The sequence below is a fragment of the Aythya fuligula genome, chromosome 7, assembly GCF_009819795.1.
Source record: "Aythya fuligula isolate bAytFul2 chromosome 7, bAytFul2.pri, whole genome shotgun sequence".
In the NCBI taxonomy this organism is placed as follows: domain Eukaryota; kingdom Metazoa; phylum Chordata; class Aves; order Anseriformes; family Anatidae; genus Aythya; species Aythya fuligula.
Window position 1 is genome coordinate 4,013,704 of NC_045565.1, and position 12,157 is coordinate 4,025,860.

Below are 12,157 nucleotides of genomic sequence, written 5' to 3' on the forward strand. Positions count from 1 at the left end.
TTAATTGAAAAAGTCATACCTGTGGGCACAAAGTCTCGATGTGATTAGCTGCCATTTGCACGATTTTCGTTCCATCTTCATTTGTTGACAATGAACAGGCAAGATTAGCAACCTTAAATAAACAAAGCTTTGTAAGCATGTATTCATCCCCATACTCTCAAACTTTCTGAAAATATCTCTGCAAGGAAGCTTTCATTATTTAGGGAAATTAATTTGTCCAAAACCATAGCTGAACAGGAAAACTCAGAGAAAAGGAGCTGTGGAAAGCAGTGACAGTAACAAATTTCATGACCTCTCCCCAGTTCAGGTTCACCACATAATATCTGCAGCATAGCATTTAGATAGCTTAGGACTTTGCAGCTTCATATGCATTGTTTGTTGTTGTTTCTGTTGCTTTTCAGAACCTTTCAAACCATGTGTCCACATATTTTTTTTTAAACTTACATTTAAGATCTTAAAGATCCAATAAGATTTGCCTTGACCTGATGAACAAAATAGAATGATTTATGTCCTGAACCATCTACAGATCATTATTTTTATTAGCTGTAGAATTTTCCACCAAAAGAGTCATATCAATACACCTTATATTGAGAATGTAAAAGAAAACACGAAATATGTGGAAGTTCAAGTCTGTCCTGTATTTTACTGCACACAATGGAGATACAGCTTCCTTTGCAGGAAAAAAAAAAAAAAAAGAAAACACTGCTACAAGGTTCCACAGTTCAACAACTTCGAAAAGATGAAAGAAGAAGAACATGCTCTGACTGCAGTTCAGCTCAGCGCTACACACCGTAACAGGCTGCCTTGATAAAGGCATGAGAGTGGTTGGGATACTGAGATCCAGTAGATCTTTTAATCATATTGAGCTCATGCAAGGCCCTTACGTGAACTACGATACTTGCTAGCTTCTGTAATCCTTCACTGATGTAGTTGTATTACATTAAAGTAGACCAAGAACTACCTGAGAAATAGTCCTCCATAGCGTTACAGAAACTACCAACAGAGATACAAAACAAATACACAGTTACTTTGCAGTTATTCAAAACTCATGCAACAAGTTGTATGGCCCAGGTGCTGAAAAAAAACAAAAACAAAAACAAATCTTCATTTATCAACATTTTAATATACTATTTCTAACAAAGAACAATAAGCCAATGATGATCTGTTACCGAAAGCTTTTATTATTCAATGATGGAAATAATTACACAGTATTAGCTAGCCCAAGGCCAAATAAATTACATGTCCCATCCAAAATTCTGAAAAGGATGAGGGCTAGAATGAATGGCCTTCCATGTACAGCTGTGCCTTCTTAGAAATACTTATGAACCTATTCCTGCTATTCCAACACAGTTCATTGGTCCCCGCTGTGTGATGTTATCTTGTCCACAGAAAAAAAAGTAACTTTTAGGATGGAAAAAATTCCATTTTTACAACTGCACTCAAACTGCACTCTCTTTTACTTTAGTCAACTGCCATGGTATTTTTTTAATACAGTATTTGAGAAAGACTGTTCCTAATTTTATGCTTTCACTGCTTACTCTTCAGTTTTACATATTCCCCGGTGATAACCCAATTCACGACAGTTTTCTCAAAGAACAAGCTACAAAGGATGTAAGTATTAGGAAGTTATGTTAAGCCACTTTATAACCAAAAGGAACTGGACTGCATTGTCTACATTAGAAGTCTTTTAAAAATCAGTAAAAGTTTTTTTCTTAAAAAAAGGCAAGCTGTAGTTGGTGAGTCAGTTTAGAATAAGTATGTTTATTGTGTTACAACATTTTGGCTGGCCATTACAAATTCATACTACATTGCCATACAAACAGCAAATTTAGTTCTTTGCCTTTCATTTTGATTGATGTAACAAAAACTTTCATTGCCCTTAGACAAAATGGGTAGTATTTTCTGTTCTCAGCACTTGAGTGTCACAATTTCACGTTATATACCTTATGCGTAAGTAGAGTTCTAATAGAGTAGGTGATTAGATTAACAGCTGTTCCACCTAAAAGACAACTATTGCACAAGTTAGCCATGAATTTGAAAATTAAGCAAGCCAAGTGGTTAAAGCCTGTCTGGTACAGAGAATGATGGCTGAAACACAAATATATGGAGGTCTTGCAGCCTCATTATATCACACCCCTTCAAACTCACAATGGCAAGCACCATGTACTTACAATGGTGGAAGCAACCACTAGATGACTGGAAGCATATCCTGTGCCCCATGCAACCACCCAAAACGTTATCCTGGGCCCTGAAAAGCAAGTCCTACGGCATCTTCAGGGTCTTGACCAAAATGAAAATGTAAAATAAATTGAAGAACACAATATTCTGAGGCAAAGATAGCATATGTGTGAGAACCCTGCCCAGTAACTTTTCAGGAATAATTTACTTTTCTCTACCTGTGTCAGGCCTGGTGCAAAACCTCATTAAGTCTTGGTCACAATAAAAGCATCTGAAGAACTAGGCTAAGGATTCCCTCTCTGGACCTCAGCGTACTTGATCTTGAAGATTCTTTCCAACCTACACAATTCTACAATTCTATAAACCCTACTGACATCAGAAATTTCATGCTAGTATTGAGAAAAATAAAGTCAGTTGGAATGTTCTATTAGATTCTTTTATCTACATGACATCAGCATCTCAGATGAATATCTTTATTCAAGGAAACATACTAGGCAGAGCACAGTGGACCTCTGTTATGCTTCTAGGAACTAGACATGGAAATAGACTATATCACCTTAGGTATCACTAGAGATATTAAGCAGCAGGGATCTGATCACAGTTTGAACTTCTCAGTTCCTTCGTTACAGAAATAGTAATTAGGAACCAGTTCTTACTATTTATATTCATCTCGGTATGCTTTCAAGTCAAAAGGTAAAATAATACACTTCCAATCTTCCAAAATACATTCTCCCACTTTATAAAGGCTTTTTTTTTTCATTTTGACATGAGAAAAAAATGCAGTGTTAATACGGACAGACTGCATCTTTAATTCTGCAAAACTTACAACCTTACAGAAAAATGCATTTATAAGGTGATCAGTAACTCCTTTCCATTTCAAATAACCTATAAGGGAGGAAAATTTAATTGTATTAACATTATCAGATGAATCTGTTACCATTGAAGCAAACAAATTCTACTTCATTTGTCTGCCACAACACACTGCTTAGAGGAAAAATTATTCAGACTCACTACGTATGTGGGTTTACTTGTACTGGAACACTGCTAGTGCAGACTAAATAGAGAGGCAGTAAGTAAATGTTTTTCTAACAATTAAATACGTAACATTCTAGTCCAAAAAAATCAGAATTTATCCTTAAACCTCATTATAGCATCGTTAAAGACTAATTTACTTGAAAATTCTCAAGTGCTTTTAAAAACTGGATATGTCAATTTTCCAAAACCCATATGTCTCTCAGACATGTGCTACCTCAACTATCTGTCAAAACACAGCTATAATTCCAATGAAATCCAGCATACCTGGCAGATTTCTGACAGGCACTTGCCAAGATACATAATTTGTCTGGTGAATTCAGATCTTGGAATTTCTGAAACTGCCAGCTCTACAACCTGGAGCTCCAAAATTTCCAGCTTTCTGCACCAACCACAAGCCCAAAGGCTGGCAGTTTCAAGGGCATGCCTACACTGTACAATGCAGAACAGTGTAGAAATTGGTGACAGCACTTGTTCCAAGTGCAAAGTCAGGATAACCATCCAAGTTTGGTGCTGCTCTCAAGTGACTGTGATTTACTTAGAGAACATGCTGTACTCACAACAGTGTCTGCTATTAGAAAACAAGAGCTAACAAGATTGCCTCTTACCAACTCTACTGAATGCTGCAGACATGCCCTGACAGTCTAGATATACTTCACTGTCACCAGAGAGTTCCAAAGTCCTTCAAACCCATGGTTTGCTCAACTTCTGTGGAGGCTCTTAGGTCTGGAGACCCATAAACCTTAGTTTGGTGTAGAATTGGCAACATTGTAGCATAAAACTGGAAATCTTCAATTAACTTATCCTCCATGGTGATGTTTTCAAGGACTGCAGAGATCTCAACTCTAAGAATGAGGTGGGAACTCACAGTTCAGGACAATTCCACCACCATGCTGACGCTTAGGAACAGAAAAATCCCAGCTCCTTTACTACTACCTTTCTCTTCAGAAAAATAAATAAATAAATAAATAAAATAAATAAAATACTTTGACCAGTTCAGTAATGTAATTTTAGTTGTTTTCCTTTCCTGTAGAATCTTTACATTCTGCCTTGTTCCAGAAAAACATGCTATTCTGTAGCACCATTCTGTGAAATTGTGAATACAGAACATACATATAGCGAACACAGTACTTTCTCTATTCCTATGGCATATATGCCTGCTTTTGGCTAGTACAAAGGTCTAAATACAGAATTACTAGAATTTAAAATACTTTCAAACACTTTTACTTAACAATCTGTTACATCAGCATGGATGGCTGAGAAGAACTGGCAACTGTGATTCCTACTGGAAACAATACACATCAGCAGCCCTGTAGCTTCCTATGAAATGCTGACTACGGTAAGTCCCTAATTAAATTCTCATTTTACACCCTACACTACACCATTTTAGAACAAAATTTACGTAGTACTGGAAATCAGAACTATAGTTTGTATATAATTAATTATATACAAGAAAACAACTTGAAAAAAAAAGGATGCTCCCAAAGTTGCAGTGAGATTGGAGGGGAAGATAATTAAAAAGGGAAACCTACTTCAGGCTTCTGCCAAACTGCTATTTAATTCAAACCACTGACTTGAATTTGGACATCCTTTCAGCACTATAGTCACTCGGAATGTCAAAAATATCTATTTTTTGTTTCAGTGTAAATGTCTTCAATTCCTTGAAGTGGGACCCATGAAAAATGAAGAAAAATATAAAATGATTTTTTTTTAAGAGAAAAAATGTAAAACATGTAAAACTTCTTAAGTGAGTTCAAAATAGAAATAATCCCTTTATTAGCTATTTATCCTTTCACAATAAAACTACGCTTTAAGAAACCTGTTCTGATGCAACTGGTTTAACATGCAGGTTTATATTCAATACTAAAAGCTCAATTCTAATAAGCACAATTGATCTGAATATACATGAAAAAAAGGATCAGAAAAGTTGAAGAACCACCATTCAAGAAAGGTAATAAATATCACACTACAACTACGTACAGAAAACATAATGGGGAAAAAAATGCAAAACAACACATCCATAGATAATCAGAGAAAATCAAGGATCAAAAAAAAAAAAACAAAACATACCTTCAGAATTTAATCCACATCAGCATCAGCATTCCCTTGCAGAAAGTATGGCAATTCATTATGCTATCTAACATTAATATTGAGGACCTGGTTCTGCAATACAGGAAGCGTACAACAGCACAAGTTTCTGGAATAGTTTTGTGTTTTGTTGTTGCTGTTGTTTTCCCCAGCAAGAAACAGTTACTTTATATTCTAGTCTGTTCTCAACTACCATTCTTGTTAATTACTACTGTAGAATGTTTTTTGTTGTTGTTGTTGTTGTTTTTTACAAGAAGGTCCTCTTGATAAAAGGTCACTGTATGTCTATTGCATAAACACCTGTGCTTCCAAAACAAACAAACAAAAACAACGACAACAACAACGACGGCACACTTACTTTGATGAAATCTCGCCTATCCTTGGAAGTAAATGAACATATTATCTCTTCATTTACACAGCAAGGCTCTTTCAGTAAGCACAGTGTTTTGAAGTCTTTATTTTCTTGTTGTTGATGCTTGACAGCTAGGTTAAAAGAAATCCAAAAATCCTAGAGATTATACATCTTCTCCCTCTGTACTGCAAATGCTGCAGCCCAGCATTCTTAGTATATCTGGTCAGCAGCACTCTCATCTATAGACCAGGCCAGTCTAAGGTTTGCTCTGAGAGTGAATGGATTTTTAAAAGGCCAGTTAAGTTCAGCCATTGAAGCACTACCAGCCAAATACAACATAAACTCCCTCAGTCATACACCTCTGTCATTTGCTTGCCACTTTCAGGACAGTAATGCCAACCAATTGCTAAATAGTGTGGTACCCTCACAGCACATCTGAACACAGGAAAAAAAATCTTACTATCAGGTAACTGTTTGTTTTTACACTTAAAATTAATTGCATGACTCAATTTTTCCTTAAACTTTCCAACAGTTACAATGTTGACAACTCATTTTTTTCCTGGAATTGAAATAAAGGAGAATAACTCAGAGAAACTCTTGTACCAAAAAAAGCACATTAATGCTTACCAGAAAGCAAGACAGAACCTTTCATATTGCCTCGTTCAAGGCAAGAAATCATCACAGAATGCAGGTGCATTACTTCTATCTACTATAATAATACAATCCTTTTACAGACTCACAATATATCATACACCTTAATATTTTTATTATTATTATAAGGACCTTTATTCTTGCCCAGTTTCCACTAAGCGGGCACTAAAAAAAAAAATCCAGAGGAGAAAGCCCATCTTACCCTTCCATCAGTGAGCAGCTTAAGATTTAATAGTAACAACAACCTAAGCACAAGTATTGACAAAAATAGTGCTATAACCTCTACAACATATCCTTAATTGGTGACCATCCATTCACATATGCACCGCTCCCAAGAGCTTGTTACTACTCATATAAAATCATTTTAAATAAATTAAAATAGATCATTTAGCAAACAATAAAAAAATGTGTTGAACTTTCTTATATAAATTGCCTCATGGATTTTTATTTTAGTTTAATATTTCAGATTTTTTTTTACTTTAGAAAACTAGGTCTCAAAAAACAAGGCTATTAAGTGTAGTGTTTGCAAAAGACTAACTAACACATCTTGACATAAAAAAGTTGATAAAAAATGAATAATTAACCACAGATATTCTAGTTTTTGTACATCTGAATTGCCCTATACTCTGTGTCACACACTGCTTGGGCACTTTTCCTCCTCAGGACCACTCAGCTCACTACTCAGAAAAGCCTAGGCCAAACACAACGAAACTCAACTTCCAGAAAAAGGAGGAGCCTGCTTATAATCTAGTTTAAAATCTCGATTAAGAAACGTGCTACCATATATTTTGTTGAGCAGAACTCACCCAACCACACCATAAAACCACTGCAGCCGCAGAATGTACCAGAAGGGGTTGTGTGCCACGCTGCCGCGAGGCGAGGCATTGCCACAAAATGGCGGCCTCGCAAAATGGCGGCCTCGCCAAGACACTGCCGGGCCCTCATCAGCGCCCCTTGTGCCTACTTCCCAGCAGTACTGGCCCCGTTCCCCCATCCGGCAGCACTACGGCACAGCAGGGACCGGTGTGTCCTTTCTGGCACATACGCCTGGGACAGGAGGGCACGTGCACAGAGCTTAAAAAAGCCTTTTCGTTTCAAAGCATTTTTTTCTGCAAAGCTACTGTATAACGCTCTGATTTCTTAGTGGCAATGTTTTTGCCTTCTTTAATCTCTTATTTCCCACTGAACTATTATCAGCTCTACAGGATAGGCAGGAGTCTGGGTATACTGTGAGTCTATTCAAAAAATTGTCCATACTAAATTGAATTAAAATTTTAAATTGAAATTTAAAGATACAGACATGAATTGGAAGCATTTTATGAACTACTCTAGTTAATTATACTTATTTGTAAAGCAATCCATAATTCACTCACAATGAAATAAAAGCATAAATGTATGTTATGTAACTAAGCTGTCCTTAAAGCAAAATAAATGTTACACTGTTCCAGTAGTAAAAATCTCATCTCTGTCACAGCACACAAAAAAATTACAGTACATTCTTTTACTTTCAATATATGCTACAGGTTTTTTAAAAACATAATTAATCTTCTCACTCATTTTTACCTTTCCTTAATCCCTTAAATGAATATTTAAATATTTTTTCTTGAGTGTATTAGTGTTCCTTCTCTTCTTTGTGAGTGGTATCATGAGCTGTGATCTGCAGGTACTATAAAAGCCATCTAAAGACAGCAAATTCAAACTGCAATGGAGCTAGAGGTAGTCTCCTATACTTTATATGGAATATATGTTGTACTAACATAAAATATTTCTGCATTACTCAAACCATGCTAGTTGAGTTTAAAGGTTTATAAATCATTTATAAGAATTCCTTCGTTCATCTGTGTCATGCAATCTCTGTTCTCGGAAAGGTAGAATTGATCATAAAGGAAAACACTAAAATCATCTGTAAGCCTTGTGACCAGAATTTACATACAAAATCATTCAGATTTCAAAACTGCAGATGAACTCTGTGGCATCCAGGAAAATGCTTATGTGTGTACCAACCATCAAACATGTAAATACAACTTAAGGACTGTAATCCTACTAAATTCACTGTCAAAACCCCTATCAAGTTTGTATTCTCTTCACTGAATACTGGCCTTGAACAAAGGCAAATGAATTCACTGTTAATCATGGTAAAATGATGAATACATTAAAAACAATCCTAACATTTGGTAGATGCCCATCCAACAACAACAGATGCAGAAGTTACTAATAAGTTTCAAAAGGAAACAAATTCTGGGCAAGGAAGTCTAGAATTCTAACCTATAAATGATTCCTAAAATAAAGGGTGATGGGGTACACGTTAATTAAGCTAAAACTCATAATGGCGCCATGAACTTCCCATCACAAAAATACTTGGGATATTGCTACTCCTGCCCATCTGTTCCTTCACCAGACTGGCTGAGTAAAAGACAGCTGATAACATTTTGGCTAAGGACACTTCATTAAGAAGAAATGTGTCTAGACACTGTAATTCTGTCCTGAGTCCAACAAGGAAGCTCCTGGGGTCTGGCAACAACTCCCTGTATTTTTCAAGAGAATGAAGTTTTAGAAATTTGGTGTGAAAAAAAATACAACAGTTCAGCTGGAAGGGACCTTCAAAGAAAAGGTCTTCATCTAGTCCAACTCCCCAACCACTTCAGAGCTAACCAGAAGTTAAAGCATTATCCAAGTGTCTCTTGGATACTGACAGGCATGGGGCATCAACCACCTCAGTAGGAAGCCTGTTCTAGTGTTTGACCACCCTCACAGTAGAGAAATTTTCCCTAATTTCCAGTATAAACCTCCCATGGTGTAGTTTTGTGCTGTTCCCATACACCCTGTCATCAGATACCAGGGGGAGGAGATCTGCACTTCCCTCTCCACGTGTGCTCAGTATTTTGAATACAAGGCAAACACTTACTAAAAAGCAGTTTAATGCAATGATGTTAAAATGTGACCAATGTGAAATAACTATGTTCAAATTATTGGATGTTGCCTTAGTTTGTTTGTGTGTGTCCCCTCCTCCCCGCCTCCCCCCTCCATTGGAAGAATTATGCCAAAGGGAAATAGCTAACAGTAGGTGCCTTTTGTCTCAGCCAAACTATCAAAACCAAAAGCATCCAACTTCGCTGTTGAACAACAATTTGCCTTTCTTATGATGAGAAATTCTAGTCCCTGACTTCCTATAGCAGGTTTCTTCAGGTTTCTTTTCTACTTTTTTAAAGAGTTCAGTTACTACGCTCAAATTTTATGCATGCTGCTATGTCTTCAATATGAAAGAATTTGTCCTACTTTGTTTTCCTGCCTCAAAGACAAAATATTTGATAGCCTAAGTATTGTGCACAAACTGCGTTTCAGAACATTTCTCAGTTATTTCAATGTATTCAATAATTCATGTTAACAGGTAGAGTCTTTGAAAAAGTCCACTCTGGCTGAGGGGAGAAAAAAAAAAAAAAAACTAGTTTGGAAGCTGCTTGGCATTGGTTAAGGTACCCCCAAAAGGTTATTACTAGAGAATTAAGCAAACAAACATATTGTCTGATCCTCTAGAAAAGTACTCGAATTCTTGTAGCCTGCAACGCAACACATTAAAACATAACTTCACGCTTTAAGGCTGGAAAACGGGCTTGCAAAAGAGATTAAGTTAGTGCAAACCTCTCTATACCTCTCTACATAAACGCGTTATCTGCTTATATACTCATTTGATTGAAGGAACAGCTTCTAATATATGCACTTCTGACAACTGGCATAAAGAAGGTCATGTAGAACAGAGAACATTCCACTGGGAAGTATATACCTTCTTCTCCACCAGGAATCACAGCACCCATGTTCCAAGGGGAAAGACGGGGGGAGGAAGGGAGGGAGGAAATGACTATCAATATGACAATGATACAATATTAATTGTATCATTTTAACAACAGCATACACACAAAAATGTGGATATTTGGTATTTAAGAAACATAAGCCTTGGTAAACTGATGTTAAGACTTGCGTGATGTTTGCCTTTTTTTGGAACTTCAGAATTATTCTGTTATGGGAGACTGGCAATACAGATCACTTCTGTCAAAAAAGAATTTGGTTATATCACATGGAATCAGAGTTATCACAATTTCTATCAGTTTGATAAACTTCTACATCCAGTTTCTGCATTAATTCAAGAAACAAGTAACTGCCACTGTACTTCCGTGTAAGCTGTCTTTACAATATCAGCAAAAATATTAATCAGGTGTATGAGGGGAAGAAGGCCATGTTGAACAAAGACAATTTCCCTTTGGGAGCTTGCATAACTTACAGTACACACTGCCTCATGGTACTAGGTGGCTGACATTTCTAACTGATGAAATATGCCCCTTAGACATAGAGCTCTGATCAATCTTCTGGTTGTTTATCTTTCGTTCTCTTTCTTCACACTTATGCAATAAAGGCTGTGATAAAGAGGATTAATGAAAATGTCACCGTTTATCACCTGAAGCTCAATCAGTAATAGGGAAGTTGGGCCTTATTTAATTAATTACATAAAGGTGCTAAAATTTTCATATTATGAATTCAGGACTTGCTGCAAGGTGTTAAAACTCTGTGAGGACCAAAATAGAGAGGTTCAAAATCTTAACATTTACATATATGGTTAGACTTTATGCTTGACTTTAAGCTAATTTTATGGAAATAATTTTCTCCACCATTATGACCGCACTAGCCCTCGATTGAGCATCCTTCTACCAACTTCAATGCATCAAGAACAAATTATGTCTCTCTGAAGGCCTCCTTCCACCTGCCTGCCCTGCCATCTCCCAATTACTGTTGTCGGGTTCCTTTTGTCAGAATTCTAAGCATTTTTGCATTTAAAGCATCTGTGATTTTTTTCTTCTGCTACTTTTTTCTTCAAAACTGGTTCCCACACCCTTCAAATAACACCACTATCCTTATGCTACCCTTTTGCATCCTATCTGCAAACAAACAAAAAGAACAACACCTGAGAACACCAGGTTTGTAGGTACACCAGTGAGGCTGACTATGCTCTTTACTGACAGCTGCCACATAAACCTGTCAACCAGGTAAGTTTGCCAAAGGACTCTCAGAGCCTTCAGCACAGAAATAAATTCCAATAAATGTGGGAAAGTAGAGCTTTAGGCCTAACTAATGATATTATTGGAATTAAGTCTGTGTTTCAGACAGATTAAAAGTTTAATTTCTAAACACCTTACAGGAAAAAAAAAAAAAAAAAAAAAAAAAAGTAAGCAAAGTAGGGAAGGTTTTCCTTTGTGTTTGTTTTCTTGGGGTTTAGTTTGTATTTAGACTGGTACCGTTTACTATTTTATCACAAATAAAGCAAACAAAAGCAACAGTTAGATTGCTAAAATGGATGAGCTACCCTGATCTCAAGGATGTGCCATTAACTATATCCTGCCTGAACAAGCATTCTGCACATTGGTCTCCTAGAAGTGAGAAAGTGGGACAAAAACAGAAGACTACTGAATGGTTATTCAGAACCATACAACTGAGGATACATGTAAATTAGCAAACCAAAGGTGGTTTTCATATCAAAAGCAAAACATTGTGTTAACTAGCTAAGTAAAAGTCTGAAAACCATCAAAAACGTGTAAGATATAAGCAGAAAGTTAATTTGTCAAGAATAGACTGACCCTAGAAATTAGTATGGTAATGTAATGAAAATCCATTTGCCATTCATAAATATTGACCTGCTTAGAAGTGCTTGTCTTATTTACAAAAAACGTCCTTCTAGTCTGCTGACAGGTAGATTTTACTTCCAAAGTACTAACAAATATTCTTTCCTTTTTTTTCCATGCAATAATGATCTGTATATGGTGTTTCATTTTTCACACTTAGATATAGATTTTTAAAGCAAAAAAAAAA

The 12,157-nt window shown here is 36.3% G+C and overlaps 1 protein-coding gene across 3 annotated transcripts in view; it reads right to left on the reverse strand.

Moving 5' to 3' along the window:
- CTNNA3 (catenin alpha 3) overlaps window positions 1-12,157 on the reverse strand; it is a 458,724-nt gene that overhangs the window by 167,305 nt on the left and 279,262 nt on the right. For 2 of the 3 annotated variants that reach the window (XM_032191582.1, XM_032191585.1), the window contains exon 10: window positions 20-112. The exons of the other annotated variant lie outside the window; for it this stretch is intronic. In XM_032191582.1, the coding sequence (XP_032047473.1) occupies window positions 20-112 (93 nt within the window). The remainder of the gene's footprint in view (window positions 1-19; window positions 113-12,157) is intronic. 3 annotated transcript variants of the gene reach the window in all.